This window comes from Strongylocentrotus purpuratus, unplaced genomic scaffold (assembly GCF_000002235.5).
Source record: "Strongylocentrotus purpuratus isolate Spur 01 unplaced genomic scaffold, Spur_5.0 spur5_contig_817, whole genome shotgun sequence".
NCBI lineage: Eukaryota > Metazoa > Echinodermata > Echinoidea > Camarodonta > Strongylocentrotidae > Strongylocentrotus > Strongylocentrotus purpuratus.
This window is the reverse complement of record NW_022145521.1, coordinates 59,864-80,155: the sequence shown is the minus strand read 5'-3', so window position 1 is coordinate 80,155 and position 20,292 is coordinate 59,864. Positions and strand designations below refer to the sequence as shown.

The window sequence follows — 20,292 nt, the reverse complement described above, 5'->3', positions numbered from 1 at the left end:
AAGAATACTTCCACCTGTGTATCATGGAGTGCACTGCTTGTGCATAAATAAATATTGATTACATAACACTCATGAGCACATATCCAGTATTTTGTCCCCCATTTATTCACAATTTGTTCTGCAATGACCTTTATCTGCTCATGCTCAGACTGACACTATGAACTGGCTTACTCTTCAAGGCTTTAATATAATGATGAATATCGCTTATATCAGTTACAGAAATAGATACTAAGTGCTTGATTCCCAAATTGATTTCCTCTGTATTTAGTGTCATGTTCATTGTATGTGACGCTTCTGTGCTAAGATTATCTTCATTATAGATGCTACATGTAAAGTGATTTGATTATTAGTACAGTGGTCTTATTCACATTAATCAAACACATACCACATTGATTCTGAACAACTTAAGTAGTCATTTAACAATTAAGAGTTATGCAATTTGAAGTGGTCAAAAAAAGAATGCTTGAATTTACTCATCATGTTACACAATTTAGAATGTAGAACATAGCTCCTTAAAGTTATCTTAGAAAGTTTATAGATAGGAACCTGATTTTTCTGCTTGACTTCTGAGTAAAGTGTAAAGGTTATGTTTCCCTTTCAGATATACAATTTACAGACTCCATTTTGTTCTGTGACAGACTTCAAAATGTGTAGCGATGTTTGCTCATGTAATTCTTCAAATACTATGTCCAAAAAAAAATGCACTAGTGCAACAACAATGTGGCACAATTCGTTAAACACCTGACTTAAAAATCTTCTTTTTTTTAATTTTTTAATTTTCATAAATCTTTCATTTCTAGTTCGCCCGAATGCCCCAGAGAATGTTGTAGCACAGGTCAGCGTGCGACGGAAGATTGCCATGTCATGGGAAAAGCCTGCTGACTGGGGTAGCACTGCTTACGGCTTGCGCTACTGGTTACAGTACCGCAAAGAGGAACAAGAATGGCAGAATGTGAGTTGATGTTATTGAGCCTCTGAGCGATTCCGCGCATCGTGTCCTGTACGACACCTGACATTTATCAACACATTTCATCCGTGAATGAAAATTTTCTTGATATGACCACAACTTATGGTAGTGACAGCAGAAAGTACTATTAGTTATTAGTCATTTCAACTGATTCTTTATTTTGATGAAATGTGTGGGAAAATGTCATATGGGACACATTGCATTTAATTTGATGCATATGGGACACATAGCACAATTGGATGCGTATGTCATAAGACACATTGCATGAATTTGCCCTACTGTAACACCAGAAACAGTATGAAATTTCACGAGTTTGATGAGTGGTCCAGATACATGACACTTTCCTGCTACACAAAGATTGAATAACAACTCAGGATTTTTAGAGTTTGAAATAGTTTCTGGTCACTAGAGTTAGAATGGTTGTAGTATTGATGAGGGATGATAGTTGTTGGCATTCCACTCATTGTCTGATCAAACCCTGTAAACTTGAGATGTATCAATTTAATTTGGGTCTGAAAAGTGCCTCAAAATGAACTGACCTAAATGGGATTTTGAACCGATTATCTTTATTATTCAGTTCTGATGTGGATTTTCCAAGTTTATATGTTATGTAGTTCTTTAATGTATTTATGTTCGTGCAAAATAGATTTATACAGCTTTTAAAAACTATCTTTAGTCCTAGAGAATTTGTACCATGTTTGTCAGTATCAAAAAAAGTCTCGGAGAGGTCAGGAAAGGTCATTCATTTTTGTTTTAATTCTTCATTTTTAGGTCTCCCTGGAAAGCATCAAATCGGACACACAGTATGTCCTGTCGGCGCTTGACCCTTACACCACCTACTTTGTGCAGGTCAGCTGTGCCTATGATGTCTTGGTAGAACATTACCCTGGGAATCCCTTTGGGACCTGGTCCGAGCCAATTGAAGTGGTCACCATGGCAGAAGGTATGATCAGATTCCAGCCGCTCACTAACTTTCATTGAGATCTTTTTTTTTTTTTTTTTGGTATATTTATTGAATTAATAACTGTTTTTATTCTTTTAGTGTGCCATTTCTAGCTATTCTTCAAGATGAAGATCAGATATACTCAAATACTACGTGTAGTCTGTAATGAGTTGGAACAAAGAAGCATGGACTGTCCCGATTACACTTTACAGAGGTTGTTCAATTATAGAGATGATCTTCCATGGCTTGTAAAACAGTGAGCATTTCTGTGTAATTCTCCGATCTTTTGAAAGGTTGTTGTTTTGTAGGCAGTCTAAGGCTATTCAATTCGGCTGTGACAATATGTTGTACAATGATATATGATAGTTTGAAGCCTGTGTATAGTATTCGGCCTCAGTTTATCCGGAGGTCAAAAAAAACATTTTGTTTATGTGTGAAACTGTCAAGAATTCTTTGAATGCTATCTTCTGCTACAGAACCTGCTGCAACCATGAGCACACTGAAAGTAAACACCGTCACACCTGATGACCCTATCTATACCAGAAATATCCTACTAGAATGGGAGGTGAGGCAAATTTGTATTACCATCTGGGATTTTTTCGATAGAACAGTTTGATGTCAGTTATTTCAATTAGCAGTTACACTACTAGATAACAAGGGGAAAAGCTGCTAACACTATGAAAACGACGGACAAAGAAAGAGGACAAAATATACAGTTCCTCATTCTACCCTCAACAATTGATGTAGATAAAGGAACATCCCTTCACTGCTATTATGTAAAAATGTGTAGAACAGGTGAATATGCATGTGACACCTGTTCTACACATTTTGACATACTAGCAGTGAAGGGATGTTCCTTTGTCTACGACAGCAATTGTTGAGGGTAGAATGAGGAACTGTATAGTTTGTCCTCTTTCTTTGTCCATCATGTTCACAGTGTAAAGTGTCAAAATAATGTAGCCCTCTGAATGAAAGGGGGGGGGGGGGGGTGGGGCCTGCTGAACCATGAACTAGCAGTTTAAATTTCTTTGGTATTGCATAAGGAGACTGGATCATAACTTGATATGCGCTGCATGAAAATAAACTGTTAATCAAATTTTGTCATTATTACAATTTCATCATTGTTTTTCATTCCAAACCTTCAGGCGCTACCTGAGATTGAATACAGAGGCCCAAACTTTGGCTACAACATATCAGTGCACGATGAGGATGACAGAGTAGTCCAAAACATGGTGACCACCAATGATGTAATACATATCGAAGGTATGTAGAGAAGACAAAGCATCTATATTGTTGTCATCAAAATCAGGGTGTGAATTGTTAAAGGAGAGAACAGGAGAATGTGATCAATTTATGCATGGATATCGGAAGAAATTTGAAAATGCTTTTGTGCTGTTCAAGAAGTAAAATCCAAAACTGAGAATGTTTGCATTCAATTCATTGAACTTAAAGCAATAATGAAGACTAAAATAGAAGCTATATATCAAGATTAATACTATATTTAGATTGTATTTGTATTTCATTCTGAATGATTTTTCCCAAGTCTTGTTTTTAATCATCCATTCAATTTAATCTCTCCTGAAGAGTGTGCTAGCAAAACCGTGATAACACCTTTAAAGTAACTGCTTGTTGCAGTCGATTCAGTCTTGTATTTGTCATAACTTGAGGAGTTGTCACCACCCCTTTCATCTTGCTACCCATAGCATGTCGGACCTGATTTCTCAACACATGTATTTTTAACATGTACCTGTATACATGATTTTGTTTTGTGAGAGTTACAGCTGTGAGCAGTTACATTCTCCCCACTCCCCATAGCCCAACCTTCTCTCTCCCTGTATCCCATCTTTCCCTCCCCCTGTAGCCCAACCTTCCCTCCCAACTCCTATCATTTTCTATTCCCTTATCTTCTTCCTGTGGAAGAGGATGGTACGTGTTTCTGTGTACCAAGGTACTGCCTGGTAGTTGTTAACATGCAATCCTTGAACTTCTCTAGAACTGGGGTAGCAGATCCCTGAAATAGCCATTGCGATATTATCTCTTCGGAAATCCTCTGTGATCGGAAATGTATGACAGAATACCCCCCAACCTTTTGAGATAATGTCACTCTTAGTGACAACCGTTCATGTACCTGAGAGCGTTTAATTTCTAATATCAAATGTCTGCTAGTGGAAAGAATTGGTTTTCTGGTGGCTAATCTCAATAGTTTCATGCCCTGGATATAGTCTTAACTTAAAACCTAGCAATGAGAAAACAAGTCTGTTGATCGTGTTGCTTAAATTTAAAACACTCTGATAATATTCTACAATATTTAGAATTATGTGGTCCCTCGAGTACTCCAATTGTATGCGCCAACTTAACCAGTAAGTAAAACACTAGAAGTTCAGGCAATTTCCTTCAGATGCTTATTTTTTGTTAGCCTTTTGAGATCTGTTTCTTTTATACAAGTTTTATCACCTTTCATCTTTTCAGCATCAAAGATTACATTACTTCCAGCACGTGTTTAAACTTGAGTTTTTATTTGTATTTTTATCTTGACACTTAAAGCTCTTATGTTTGGTTTTCTTTCCAGGTTTTTTTAGTATTCATAGTTAATGAGATATAAGTTTGTTCAAGCCCATTTTGAAACTTTTTGACTTCAAAATTAAAGAGCCGTAACAGACAAGACAAGATTTGTGTTCCCTGGTTTTAATAGTGTAATGGCCATTTTTTAATTTTAATTAATTGTTTTGATGCAATGCTTGAATTAGTAAAGTAAAATGATAAAACTAACTTCAGAAATGCCAAGTTCAAAAGGTAATCTTATGCAATACAAAGTGAAAAATTATCGCTAACAGTAAAGAAAATGTTCCAATGTTCTAATTACAGCTATGATCATGTAAACTAAATAAAAAGCGAACACCGTAACGAAATTCAAATGTTTACGTTCGTCTTCTATTAACTCTCACCATATTAGTCAGTTCAACTTTAATCCTACTTCACAAACAGATTATGTATTCATGTTTTTTCTAAGAATCGTATAGTTACCAAGTTGAATATGATACCCTGTTTCAAAGCCTTAGATCTATACTTTTTATTTCTTGTTTTTTGTAATGATTATCTTTCAAGCACCAGCACATTTGCTAATGCTTTGCACATATATTTATCAATAGTCTTCTTCTTATTCCAAGTTGGTATTTAGAGTACCGAAAGTCAGTTCAATCTCAGCATTAGCACATAACATATCAGATTTATTCCTAGCAAGAGGAATAGACTTTTCACTGCATTGCAGACTACGTTTTTCTTATATGTACTTTATTATTTATGATATTTTTATGATATCATTCTTATATATTTAATTTTCTTTGTGTTTGAGGCGATTCTGATGAAAGCTTATTAATATGTTTTCTTGAATCTCTTTAGTTTATTGATCTTCCGTAAATCAATCTTTATTCTTAAATTTTATTTACAATGTTCATATGTATGCATGGTTTGACTTTTTATACAATTATATAATTTTCTTCTTTTCATTCCAGTTTTGCATGATAAAAAGATTTGTTTTTTTACTGTTAGGGTTCAGGGGATATGAAAAGATATTTTGATGAAATAATGGTGTACACCTGTATATGAAATAGTAGAATATATCATTTGTACTATATTGACTTCTTGACATCATCATTATCACCATCTCCGTTATCATCATCATTATCATCATCATCACCATCATTATCACCACCATTATCATAAATATCATCATTATCATCATCATCACTATTATCATCATCATCATCATCATTATTATCATAACCATCATCATCATCATCATCATCGTCATCATCATCAATATCACCATCTCCATCATCATCACCATTATCATCATCATCATCATCATCATCATCATCATCATCATCATCAATATCACCATCTCCATCATCATCACCATTATCATCACTATGATTTTCATCTTTATCATCATCATCAGCAGCAGCAGCAGCATCGTAATATTGCAGGTGAAGGTCTCGTAGACTGCAGTCCAGCACATAGTATAGTATATGTACCTATTCTGTCCTTACAAAAATCTTTTGTACACATCTTTTCTTCTTCAAATTCACTGATCCTCATTGAAATTGTTTCCTCTTCCTACAGGTCTTGATAAGTTTGTGAGGTTAACCGTGTATGTGACTCCTTACAACGATGTCGGCCCGGGGGTCAACAGGGGTCAAACGACCCTTCGAGATGAAACAGCAGGTGAGTGAGTCATGCTATATATGTAGAAACATACACTGACTAGGTCCTCTTATATGCACTATGCGTTATAACCCAGTGCAACATTGACGATGACATCCTCTTTCTTGTATTGTGAATTTCTATGAGTTCAGGGGGGTGTTTCATAAAGCTGTTCGTAAAGTTACGCAGGACTTTACGAATGACTTAAATATGAAAAGTCGAATGTGATGCTCAATCATTATTAACTGCATCAACTAAAGTTGGACTGTGCGGATGTAGATTAATATTCTTATCATAACTAACATTTTTAATGCAAAGTATATTTTTTGGCCATAATTTAATAGAGGTTATTGGAAATATAGCCACACTTTGGTAAAACATCAGGAAAAATTTTGGGCATCCTTTCTGGCACTTCATATACAAGTCGTTCGTAAAGTCATGCGTAATTTTACGAACAGCTTTATGAAACACTCCCTAGTTTGTTATGTTAGCTAGATCAGCCCACATTCTTGATCGGGGTTTGTATGTTTTATCAGTCCTTGTGTGTTGCCCTTCTTCAAAACCTAAAGCATGCCCCAAAGTTAGACAAACTGAATACCTCAGTCTATATTCTGGGAAAGGTCGTTGATGTACAAACTCCATTTTTTTCTTCTTTTTTCCCAATTTTTGTTTCCATTTATTTTTTTTAGTGTAGAAAGAATTTCTGTGTTGATGAAGGCTCTTTACCTTTTCCTGTAGTAAAAGTATGGTATAAGTGTATATCATGAGAGGCCATTTGCATATCATTTTATACTTTTTCCCCAGAAGTGTTCATATGTACATGCATTTAATTTCCCAGAGTTAGAGTTTTCTCAGTTCCCATGAACTTCATTTACATATGCTGATCATAAATTGTAGGAAAGCAACTTGCACATTGACTGTGTTTCCTCCTCATTCATTGTTGCAGCTCCTCGCCAACCAGACAACATGAGGGTAGTGACGAGACGGGCCGATTCACTCCAAGTCGCGTGGGATCCTCCAAGCGAAATCACAGGCCACATCCTAAGATACCAGCTGGAGTGGTTCCAAGATGATACTGAAGGCCGTATTGGACTGTAAGCAACCCATCATTTTTTTAAATTTCATTAACTGCATTTTTTGGTTACAGAGATAGCATCGTCAGGTTGGCAGAGGACACCTTTAAAGGGATCGTTTAACAATGTTAAATCTAAGGTACACGGCCCTACGTGTTATCAGTGTCTGTGATATGGTGTTATATTGAAGCACTACAAAAATTGCGCTTCTAAATGATCAAGAAGTGCCTCAAAAAAGTAAAAATCTTTGAGTGACCGGTTTTACCAAACTCGTTTTCCCCAATAGACTGTAGTGTTATGAAATGCCAAACGGTTTTCAACATTTGTAATTTCAATCATAAATATCTTGATAATCAGACAGGCGATCGGCTTGTAAAAGTCATGGGGTTCCTGACTGACCTAAAGGGTTATAATTATCATTACAGCATGAGCAAAATCCAGAATTTTGTTTCAAAATCTGAAACAAAGTTACCAGATCCCTTTAACTGCATTTTTCTAGTTACAGAGATGGCACTTTCAGGTTGGCAGAGGACTCCTTTAACAATCTCAATCACAATCACTCAATAGTGATCCATGGGAAGCACTTGCTTGCTTGCTTTAAGATTCCAATGCCTAGCTGAGCATAAATTATAAGTTCATTTTAAATTTAGCATCACGCATTAAGCGGTCTTGTTAGAACATTGTGCTGTCCAACAAGCTTCTCAAGATGATTGCTCTACAGCCCAACAATGCCATTACTGTAAGACCTGGGGGGGGGGGGGGGGGGGGGCGTTTCACAAAACTTGTCATCAGTGACAAATGACAGTTTTTGTTATGAGCTACTGAAATCTTTGCTTCTGATTGGTTATCAGCAGATTCGTCACTGAATTTTGTAATTTGTCATTGAAAAAAGGCTTTGTGAAACGCCCCCCAGAAGCAATGACAACGTGTAAAGGAAAGTCTTTCTCTTGGGGGTGGGGGAGAAGAGAAGGCTTTGGATTAATATTTCATGATGATTCCAAAAGTTCCAAGAGGAAAGGAGGAGAGGCAAATTTTAGTTTGGGATTAAAACCCTATAACAAAATTGACCCTTATTGTTGATGAAATACAGTCCGGAGCAAATGTCTCATCCCTTGGATGGCAAATATACAAATACCTGACTCAAACCATACTAATAGATTTGTCATGGATTAATTGAACTTACATAATTCAAGATTCAAGATAATATATTGTCATGTAAAAAATACATAAAATTTGACTTCAGACATTTAAAGGTGATATACATGTACATAAATAAATATATCAATACAGACAAAATAATTACATTTCAACATAACATTTAACAATCATCACAATTTTAAGAAAGTTGCATTACAAGAATAAGATAATACTGAGGAAAAGGCAGTGCAGTTAAAAAGCTTGTTTTGTTTTGTTATTGAGCTCGTCCATCCAGGCACTTCCACGCCAGAACACCTCTCCAGCTATCACGCATCAACACAAATACACAAATACATGTGACACACCCCTGCACACACCTCTTACACACACGCACAATATAACCGTACACGCCCTGCACACACGGACACATGAGAAGTGCTCTGGCATAGAAATGCCTGGATGGAGATGATTGAGACAATGAATTATCTGAGTATAAAATAGCTATTACTCAACGGCGACTTTGAAAAAAGAGAGAAGAGAAAGGAAGAAAGAAAGAAAAAGAAGAAGAGACATTCATGCAAATTACTAAGCTTGGGTGTGGTGGGCAGTGTAACACCAACCCACCTTCATGGAAGGTCTTGATTAAAGAGGGTTGTAAGTGAGAACGTACTGAAGAAAGGGTATCTTGTTACAATTCAATTGCATTCAGTTTATTTGGCATCATGAAAATATATAACAAGTCATAAATACAGAATAAGTAGTTGGCCAGGACCTCTAAGAAGCAACTTGTGTTTGTACATGAAACCCCTAACAAGGTAAACACAATATCAAATTAAATAGAAAATAATAAAAACAAACTTACTAGGCATATATATATGTACGTTTAGAAGAAGAACAACAACATAAAATAAGAGACCTTTAACTGTCAGCAGGTATCACCAACATATATGCACACACACACACACAAACACATTCACACACAAACACACACAATACAAAAAAGGGAGAATGCAGAAGAATGAGACAGAGGAAAGGGAAGAGATGAGAAAGATAAAAAAAAAAAGGGTCTACTCAGTCAAGTATGACATTGTTTTAAAAATGTGACGTTTGAATAGAGCTCTAAAACGAGAAATGATGTTAAAACCAATGGATCTTAAGTATATCCTTGTAAATGGATGGGAGAATGAACAGACAGTTTTGTGGTGTTGATGTCAAAGGTCACAGATTCAATATTATGTATTAACGCCAAAGACATATCGTTTCACTTTCAGGGGGAGTGCAGAAGTCTCTCCGACAGAATTCAGCCATGAGATAACAGATCTCGAGGCTTATACATCATACCGCGTATCAGTCAAGACTGTTAACAAACTTGGGGATAGTCCCGAAGACAGTATCCGTGTCAAGACAGCCCAATCGGGTAAGTTTGCAATGATGGCAATTAGCACTCCTATCCCCATCTCTCCTTTCTTATGTTTCTCTCTCTTTCTCTCTCTTTCTCTTTCTGTTTATCTCTGTAACTTTCTGTCTCTCTCTCTGTCTCTCTCTCTCATCTGTTTATTTTTCTTCTCTCCCTCTTCTATTTGCTCTTTCTCGCATGCCCCGTTCTCTCTTGCTCTCTTATAAAAATCTGCTCCTGAAATTTGTGAGATATTAAAATTTGCCTTGTAGACCTTGATCCATTTTTCTTGTACACCCACTAATGTATTTTGCTCACTATAGCAGAGCTGCCAACCAGGAAGATTTAATTGTATTTTGTACGATATTTAGAAGTAAATACGATTGTACTGGGGGGGGGGGGGGGGTGTTGGTTTTGGCGGTTATTTTTTTTTTTTTTTTGGGGGGGGGGGCTTGTTTTTGTTTTTTATTGTTTTTTATTGTTTTTTATTGTTTTTTATTGCCATTTTCAATGGCAAAATGCCCATTCTGTCCTGTAAAGTATCCTACAAGCATCTCACATCGGAAATTTAGGGGTGTTCATTGGTTCATCGAACACACCATTAAAGACAAAATCATGGGTACTTATCGATCAAAAGTACAATTTTTGTCAGTAAAACACAACTTTGGGGATTAAAAAATACAGTTTTTGTACTCCAGAGGTTGGCAGGTCTGCTGTAGGCCATTTTCGTAGTCTATTGTACAAAATATAACAAGCTTTCTCTTTCTTCTTCTTTGTCTGGTTAGGTCCATCTGGTTCACCCCGGTCTCTACAGGTCAGTCCGGTAGGGACCCACCCTGATCAGCTGCTGGTCGTATGGGAGGAGGTGCTGGCCGACCAACGGAACGGAGAGATTCTATTCTACACCATCTTCTACTGCCCTCTAGACCCTGCTCAGGAACAGGATTCTCCCATTACCGTTTCTCTGGCTACAGACTCCCATTGCGCTGGTAAGTTCTTAAAGCCTATCTGCACTAGTTTGACCAAAAGGGGACCATGGGGGATCAACAGGTACTGCTTAGGCATTGTTGGCTATTTAGAGGGCGCAAGTAACTACAAGTAGTACAGTCTTGCTTTAAAAGGTGTTGCACGTAACGGCTCGGTCACATATGCCGCGCTAGAACGCAATGGGTTCTCATTGTGTGTGAACCAAGTGAATGGCAAGGGAGATGAACAAAAATGCAGTGAAAAAAACGCAACAAAAGCCCTATGCATACTCACTTCTCTGTATGTTAGAATATATAAAAGTGTGAAGGGAAGCCCATGTTTAATGCAGCATATGGGAACTAGGCGTGATAGTTAGAGGGCCATTTATTATCCAAGTGCCATTTGAATGCAATTATGACCAAAGTAAGTGAATGCAACATACCAGGCTATAACAGGAATATTCATAGAAGATGTTTATACAAACTCCCCTGACCTGATGGTTTTTTTTTTTTTTTTTTTTTACATATAAACAGATCTTATAAACAAAATACAGTGAACAGTGTCCAGAACAGTTGTGAAGAAATAACAAAAGTTGATCTTAAACAGTTCTATTTCCTTTGCGTGCTTTACATCGAAGTGATTGATCAGTTGATTATCAGTTTTGAAGTAACATCCAGATTCCTTAAAGAGTAATCGAGAGAGCTAAGCTGTCCGTCTACTATATCCCTAAAGATGATGCTGAATACCTTCGCTTTTTAAAAATTCCTCCTTCTTCTAGATGGAACACAGCAGGCACTCAATGTTACGGGGAATCCCCTTCCACTCAGAGAAACCCTGATGGACCTGAAGCCCTTTACAGAGTATGTGGTGAGGATCGCTGCGTCCACCTCTGCAGGCCAGGGACCTATCTCAAGCCTCAAGAAGGCAGAGACCGTTCAAGGACGTAAGTGCCTATCACTTCTCATTATCCATTGTAAAAACCAGGCCTGGGCCCCATTGCACAAAACTTACCCTTGATGGTAACTTTGCCATCAATGGCAACTACCATGGAAACCTTGATTTTGATTGGCTGTTGAGCCCTGTTACCATGGTAGTTGCCATTGATGGCAAAGGTAAGATGGTAAGATTTATTCAACAGGCCCAGATGTAATTATGCTACAGAATGAGAAGTTTTATAATGCTTATCAACTTGCCTTAGTGACAAACTTTATAGAAAGACGTACCCCTTTGGCTAATGTTTCTGATTAAAAACCTTATTTAGGGACATTTATTGAAGAATTTTGCATATAAAGAGGATGGTTTATGAAGGCAGGTTGTCCCATAAGGTGTCTTTGAATACGAGATGGACGATTCATTTGTTGACGTTTTTTCAATTTCTTTGTTCTATCACATTATGCAGCTAGAATTTCTTCCTTTCAGGTTATCATTTTTCGTAACCATGCAATCTAATATTTTTGTTAAACGCCTATATATGTGTTCTTTCCATTATGGACTAAGAAAGTTTTGTAACCTGCTGTAGAGTATAATCTTGTGTCATACATTTGCAGCAATGTCACCGTATTACTCAATATCTCCATGCATCGGTGTGTTGGCTCAGTGTGTTGGTAGAGCGTCCGCCTCACCACCGGGAGGTCGTGGGTTCGAACGCTGACCGCGTCATACCAAAAAACGTTAAAAGACGGGAGTTGCTGCTACCTTATTTGGCGTTCAACAATAAGGGATAGAGCAACGTCGATCTGGCGCTGCTCAGTGGCGGCTGGGCTCACGATCAATTGGGCAAAAAGAATTTCCATTTTCGGTTTAACTTAATAAAATTTGGAGTGGACTTTAGAATATTATTATTATTATTATTATTATCTTTTTTCCCCCACAGAGCCAAGCGAGCCTCGTAACCTTGTTCGGACCTTCTCAAATGACAGCACGATCCAACTAGTCTGGGAAGCACCAGAGCAGATGAACGGAGTCTTCAAGAACTACGTCATCGAATACAACAGTGAGGAACAGATCTCCGATGTCGAGTCGGCCACCCTGGAGGTGAATGGATACTTGCATTACACCATTCGAGTTCGTGCATGCAGCCAAGCTGTTCCCGATCTTGCCTGCGGTCAGGCTGCTGTTACATACGTCACGACAGATATTGGTGGTAAGTTGGAACATCCTTCTCCAAAGACTTAGTAATGTAATGTGCACTACCTTAATAATGTAAGATACAGGGAGTATCTTTTTACAGGGTGTAAGAAAATGATTATGGTAGGTGTAATATATCGTTTATATAACATACTGATGTTACCCACTGCTACCACTATATTAAAGTTATCCAAACAAAATAGTACCTAGGGAGGTAGTTCAGTAAATGTAATATCCCAATTAATATCCCACTCCTGCACCAAACAAGTAATTGACAGGGAGGTAGTTAAGTATATGTAATATCCCAATTCATATCCCACTGCTGCACCAAACAAGTTAGGTAGTTCAGGAAATGTGATATCACAATAAATTAAGGTACTTTATATACCTATATATATACCACTTAAACGAAAATTCCAAACACGTAATACCTCAGCAGGTTGTTTCTTAAATGTACAGTAAACTATAATGTGGTGTCTTTTTTCCCATTCTCTTCAGCTCCTTTAATGGTGACCGATGTTGAGATTTATCTGGAAGCACAAGACACCGTGAAGCTAACGTGGGGGAGACCCGCTGTACCCAACGGCCCTATCGACTACTACATGGTGCGCTACCGACCCGCAGACAGCGAGCTCGAATGGCAGGAGACCCTACCAGTCCAGATGACCTCCACTGATGTGCCTATTGACTGCGACCTGGTGGATGGAGCAACCTTTTTCAACTTTGAGGTGTTTGCAGTGAACGAGGTTGATAGTATCCCCTTGGCTGGAATGATGTCTCTTGCTCACCCTTTTGAAGTCTGTAATTTGCATGAAGGTGAGAATTGGAGCTTATATAGCAGGATAAACCCTTCATGATTTTGATTGAAAATCGATGAAGTGGATTGTTATTTTAGGTTAAGTCGAGGGTATGTTGGCATATTTTATATTTGATTGTCTCTTTGTGTGGAGGGTCTCCAGATTAGCAGCTGATTGTCATTTGAAAAAAATATTATTTCTCAAATAAGAAGATATTCCATAAATACAACTTTGTTTTTAATTGAAGGCGTACTCGCCTTATAAACCTGTAAGGTATGTCAAAATAAGATAGAGATGCAATTGCTCACTTGTAGAATAGTGGTCTCCTAACTGGGATGTCCTGGGTCCAAAACCAAGTTAGTGCACTAGCATGGCATTACTCCTCGGCTAAGACTTACAGGGTATGATGTAAGTCCACCCATTGCTTGATGACACAATATTATAATATGAAAAAAGTATATTTCTTGTAGCCTTTTGTTGATTTGACCAGCATTTTGATGAAGCTTTTTCTGTTGGTCTTGTTTTTGTAACACAGTGCCTGTAGTCACCATTGTACTAGCCATTCTTCTGCCAAGTTTTGTTGTGATCGCTGCCTTCTGTTTCTTGATCTGGGTGAAGCAGTCAGACCTCTTCAAGCCAGCTCCTGATCCATACTTCATTGAAGCAGTACTCGATCACGGTGTAAGTAAAGCCCCGTCTTAATAGAACTTTTTTGATCTCACCCGAGCGACATGTGGATGAGAAACAATGGGGGTCTGATCGTAAAACACAGGGTGAGCTTTTGGGCACCGTCTTAATCAGCCATCCGCAAAAACCTTTTTCATTTCACGGAGATGACGTAATTTACCCGGGTAAATGTCACCCTGGCTCATCTAGGGTGAGATTTACCTCGATATTGTCCGGACGTTACCCCCGATTGACGCGTCTTAATTGGAAGGGGGGTAAACCGCGACTTCATTTTCCAATTAAGACGGGGTTTTTAGATCTTTCAAGACAGATTTTTTTTTTTAAACTGCAATTCTTGGTATGGGAGATTGACTGCATGTGCATTTGCATGTGATTGAAGAAAAAAATTATGTCAGGTAAAAAAGTTTTCAAAGTGGGAGAGATTTGAACCTGCAACATGTACTGTTTCAAATCGACTTGCATGCTTGAAATTGAAGGGAAAAAAATGGATTCTGTTCATTAGAGGCAACATTTAAAGATACTTTTCAATCTCCATTTAAAAGATGATGAGGTGTATAGATGATAAGCCAACTAATAGCACTTTACAACTTCCCAATTTGATTAGATTATTTATGAAGTAACGTAGGTGCATCCTAGATAATGAACATGTTAGGATGTTGCACTAGTAGATCAAGAAATCATGTTTTGGTCATGCTGTTGATTCTTGAAATAAACTAACATTGTTAATCTCACTATTTGTTACAGCAGGATAAGTTCCCTATGCACGGTCGTCTTCTGCGTACCGAGGGGGAGAAGTTTGACACTGTTCGACAGGCCAGTTCCACCACCAATCTTCTGCAGCCTCCTTATGACCGATTGTCCTCCAAAGAGAGTACCAGTACAAACAGCAGCACTGACCAAGGGATCCATGACATGAATGGGTTCACTGATGAGCTGCGTTATGTTCGAGAGAACACGGGCAGCCGCAGTAACAGTGAGAGCGATGAGGAGCGGGCTTCTGGACCTGCCAAGCATATGATGCGCATCATGAGCGATGACTATGAAGAGGAGGATACTGTCTTTGGGGCTGACTCTGATGGCTCAGTGACGTATTCCCGCATCGCTGAGGCTGATGGTGCGGATTGCTCCACCCCTATGTTATCCAAAGAATCAGCACAGTATGTGAGTGACGGAAGTGAAGGATATTCCCAGCTGTCGCAGGTCCCTCTGCAGGCGAGTGCCACACCACCAGTGCCAATCAGAGGTCTTGCTGACCAGAGGAGTGAGGCTTCATTTGGCAGTCAGTCAACGGTCAGCTATCATCGACTTGGAATGAGTGGACTGACTCCAATCACCAGCGTAGAAACACTGCCATCAGAAGACCCTTTGGCGTATGCCCGTTTGTCTCAAGGTTCTGAGACGGACATTGAATACTCTCAGTTGGCAGCTGCCTCTAGTAACCAATCCCTGACAGAAGCTAGAGGTGTGAGGGCACCAGCCCAGACTGAACAGAGGGAAGATAGCAACACCCAGGAAAGCAAAGGGGTGGCAATGAGTTTGCCAAGTGTTTCAGCAGCTGGTTGCATCCAACCTCCCCAGGAGTTCATCGTAGCCACAGCCCTCTCACCTGGAAACCATCCTCACCCGGTCTCCAAGACAGATTTATCAGGATACGTCACCTCGCCTCCAGCTACAAAACCACCCCCGCCTGTCAAGCACATGAGCCCCGACATGCCTAAGAAAGACCTGAAAGGCAGTCGCAAGAATCTGGCAGACTCCAAGTCGCAGAGTGGGAGTGATTCGTCTTTGACTGATGGAGAAGGTTACAGCACCCTCGGCTTAGCAGACTCGCCTTCAAGCTCTGCCCCACATCACCAGCCGCAGAAGGTGGATGCGCCTTGCACAAAGCCATCCATCTCGACCCCAGAGCCACATATGCCAGTGGATACTGGGTATGTCCCCAAGGATATGGTCGTTTCACAAGCACCTCCAGTCGCTCCACAAGCTCAAGCAGTTCCTCAACAGAATACACCCGTCAAGAACCCATCAGGCTACATCACAGAATCAGAGTTACAATCTCTCCCTCAAAATCAACCAAGTTTAGCGGATCCGAAAAGCGATAGCATAAATGGTTTGCCAGCGAGCATACCAAGCCCTATCAAGCACATACCCAACGGACTCCCCAATGTGAGAGAAAACGGGTATGTTTCTAAGCATGATATGCTGCCACCACAAAAAACTGCCGGTCAAACGATGACCAACCATAATACAGCCAATCCATATATCACGCCTGAACAAATGGCGCAAATTCCGCCCAGCACCCCGTCGCCGCCACCTTCGCCGCCGCTCAACAACAATCACCCGTTGCCGCCTGGCAAGGAATTCCGTCCCGACGACCCCTACGTGGGAATCGGGACAGACCGTAATATAGCTGCACTGCCTGCTAATCATTCAAGTGATTTCGCTGTATGTTAGTTGCTGCATGTTTGACTTTGTATAGTGTGTATCATGATGATATTCAATTTAAACTGTGTTCACCTCTGTGTATAACTGAATGATACCATGAAAAGGATTCATGCCTGAGGAAAGTCTTAGCGATGGAAAAGGAATGAAGGATCAATTGCTGTTTGTTTGGTGTTATCTACCTCTCTTCAAAGAATTTTTTTCTTGATATTTTTATTTCTGATTCAATGTTTTATTTTGGACGATGGAACAGTTGGCCTTAGATGTTCGGTCCTTAAATCACTTCCAGTGTGATTAAACAATATAACATCAAGTTGCTTTGCAGGGCAGAAGGACGATGATCTGTGAGCGCTGGACAACATTATCAGTGATGTCCTCTAAAGCATGTGACTGCCATTTGAAGGACAGTAATGATCAGCATTAGAAAAGATGATTTAAAGATAGGCAATGGTGTTGTGCATTGAATCGTGAGCGTGAACAAAATGAAGCAAACACTTTGGGCAATGTAAGCAATTTGTGGTCACATTTTTATGAACAGGTACAACCACAGGTAGTTAGCTGCACATGTGGGTGTGTGCCCTCCAAGAATCAAAGGACAGTTTCTATGGGTGCACTTATTAAGAGAGGTATGTCAATAGACAAGATGTGCTGGCTGAGTTGGACGTAGTCTTTTGGGGAATGCAGTGACAGTAAGGTTTCTTTGACTAAATACCCCTCGACTCACAGAGGACAATCTATCGTGCAAAACAAGCTCTTTTCTCCCCTTCTTCAGTGAATTCATTCTTGTCAGTATGTAACAACGTTACCAGTAAACAAGGGCCAAATTATCAAGACTCGTCTTAGAATCCCTTACAGCTCAGAGACCTCTCTTTGTTGCCAAATGTGAAACGGAAGCTTGCGGAGTGGGAAAAACGAGGGCTAGACGCTCCGGGATTTCTTGGTATGTAAATATTGTGTAGTTAATAAAAAAAAACATGGAGATGTCTTCACTTTCCAGCTCATGAAATGGGCTCTATTTTTATGATTTGTTTTCTCGACCTTAAATGGCAAAAAGACGTCGAGTGACGTTTGATGTGTGTGTGTATTTTTCAAACCTTAAAATATTATGATACTTTCAACATGTTGTCATGATCAACCGCAGTTCATATTGTAGTTTTAAAGTTTGATTTTGGTATTCACCCATGAATTGTTATCAAACAAATTGCTATCAGTGGAACTACACAGTTGCACTTATCACCATATAACATAAGCACGTTCATCCATTCCCTTTTTTCAAAAACAGAGGAAACAAATGGAGATTATCTTGTGATATTGACAAGATTGGTGCAGAAGCTATTTTCCTGATAAATGATTTCTACAAAATGCATACAATTCAAATAGCTGTTTCCGTATGTGGAGCTCACACAGATGTTTATCACAATTTAATGTTTTTACAAGGAGTCAGGTTACCATGTTTTCCTCATGCATAATATAAAGCAAAAGAAATGTTCAACTCCAATGTTCACCCCTTCACACAAATTGGTATTGTATACTTGTATCATTAGTAATTATTTTGCAGTTCCCTCAGCTATGGAAGATAAAAGGAAGACTTTATCATGATGGCCTTCTAATCTCAGTATTTATGACTGATCAAAACTTGCGTATGATGTACCATTACACATGGTTTTAACCCTTCACCTAAATTGTACTATTTCACTTTCGAAAAATAGATATTGCAAAATCTGTTTAAAAGGGTTTTGGGAGCAAGAGTGTATGGATAGCGACAATGTCATTAAAATCCTTTAATATTACCCATCGGTGAAACTATTGATGTATTGATGAAGAATTACATGTATGAAGGCCAGCAGTCGCCACCATCAAACTACCTGATATTTTTTTATGTGAAACAAATTTTTATCAGGTTTGAAAACAAATCAGCATTGCATGCATGAGAATGTAGCTCTTTATCTTGTAAATAAATGTACAGTGACTAGTTTTTTATGTCGTTTTTGCAAGCGTGTGTACAAATGCGAGTACGCCATGAAATTTGTGTAGGAAACAGTGCAAACAGTAGTTCATATATGCTTTTTTTAGTGCTCTTTACCTTATTTATGTTGCACGTTATTATTTGTCATTGTTTAAAGGACACAAGTTGTTTGTGAATGGTCATGTTATATCAGTTATCAGCCATGTCTAGTTAACGTCACAATTGTGTTTTAATGCTCGTATGAAAATCTTAGGGATCTGTTTTTGAAAATGTTTATTTGTGAATTTTTGAGAAACCATTAACAGTATTATTGGTTGAATGATTTTAAATGTGTCAACTTTTCATGAAGAATTAAGTGGATTTAATTCTCAAGTTTTAATCATGTCGATGGCATCAAACATCTAATCTTTCTTTTACATTTACATGTGTCCTCTTTAATACCGTTCTTATATTTTGGGGATTTCACTCTGTAAAAAGCAGCCAAAGGATTGTTTAATGACAATGACCTTTCAATACGTAAATTGCTGTTGTTTGTCTTCTCTACTATCGGTATCAACCTGACTTTTATTTTCTATTTAGTATCTAATTATTCCTTGCAATAGGGTTGTCAGTTTTTAAGCTATGTGTGCTCAAATATGGAGAGGTTGGAAAAAGAGAGATTTTTACTTCTCAATCTTTTGAATTGTTTTTGGATGGGCCAGTGAAGGAATATTGGTGTAAACAAGACAACAGTGTTACTCTACATCCTGAATAGGGTTGTTGCAAGGGTGTTTCACACCACTCTTAAACTTTGGGAGATGAAGCATGTTGCAGTTCACCATACACATGCTGATCTTTGCTTCTTTTTTTAAATTGATGAATTTTTATCCCCCAACGCCTGAATGAAATGCTTGAGATTTTTAATAAAGACTGAGAAAATATGAAAGGAATCTTTAATTTGTTTGCATCGCAACAATGTTTATAGATCTGTAAGGCCTGTGATTTTGATATCAATAGATAAAACCTGTCTATAAAGGCCGCACATCGGAAATACATGCAGTCACTTGGTATAATGGCATGTGAGATGGGCTGTGTGGATGAAAGGTACTACCGGTATTTCTGAAAAAATTGCCTGTTTAATGGAAAGAAACACCTTTACTTCAAATTATCTTATTGATTATGCATTGGTTACAAACGATTTGGTTCACAATAATTGAGTTCTACCCACTGTACTTGTACTTAAGTCCATTGTGGACACTATTCATGTATCTACAAGCCCCGTTCACACAGGCAGGCCACAATAATCTCTCTTCTTAAAAGGGCAGCACTAAAACAGAATGACGTAATTAAAGATAAAGTTGAGTTCTGGTCATGTAATTGCATTGTGAAAGAAACGGTGTGGAATCTATCAGAAAAGGTGGATCATCTAGTATATAAGTATTCGTGTGTAGTGCAAGGTTCGGGAATCATCAAAATGATAAGAAATTTGACCAAATCTTTGCAAAGTTGCAGGCACTGGACACATAATGATGTATATGGGACTACTCGAGCACATGGCGAAAAAAACCAACCCCCGATTTTTACGATGTTTCATGTCATATTTAGAATA

At 38.5% G+C, this 20,292-nt stretch overlaps 1 protein-coding gene across 1 annotated transcript in view; it reads left to right on the top strand.

Moving 5' to 3' along the window:
• The window catches only part of LOC100892661 (protein sidekick-2), a 44,253-nt gene extending 24,012 nt beyond the window's left edge, over positions 1-20,241 (top strand). Inside the window, exons 6-18 of the mRNA XM_030980021.1 lie at positions 801-952; positions 1,739-1,910; positions 2,387-2,475; positions 3,056-3,173; positions 6,033-6,134; positions 7,060-7,207; positions 9,595-9,740; positions 10,505-10,708; positions 11,464-11,628; positions 12,559-12,828; positions 13,311-13,628; positions 14,145-14,290; positions 15,041-20,241. Of these exons, the coding sequence (XP_030835881.1) occupies positions 801-952; positions 1,739-1,910; positions 2,387-2,475; positions 3,056-3,173; positions 6,033-6,134; positions 7,060-7,207; positions 9,595-9,740; positions 10,505-10,708; positions 11,464-11,628; positions 12,559-12,828; positions 13,311-13,628; positions 14,145-14,290; positions 15,041-16,750 (3,740 nt within the window). The 3' untranslated portion in view covers positions 16,751-20,241. The remainder of the gene's footprint in view (positions 1-800; positions 953-1,738; positions 1,911-2,386; positions 2,476-3,055; positions 3,174-6,032; positions 6,135-7,059; positions 7,208-9,594; positions 9,741-10,504; positions 10,709-11,463; positions 11,629-12,558; positions 12,829-13,310; positions 13,629-14,144; positions 14,291-15,040) is intronic.
• Positions 20,242-20,292: the final 51 nt, after the last annotated feature.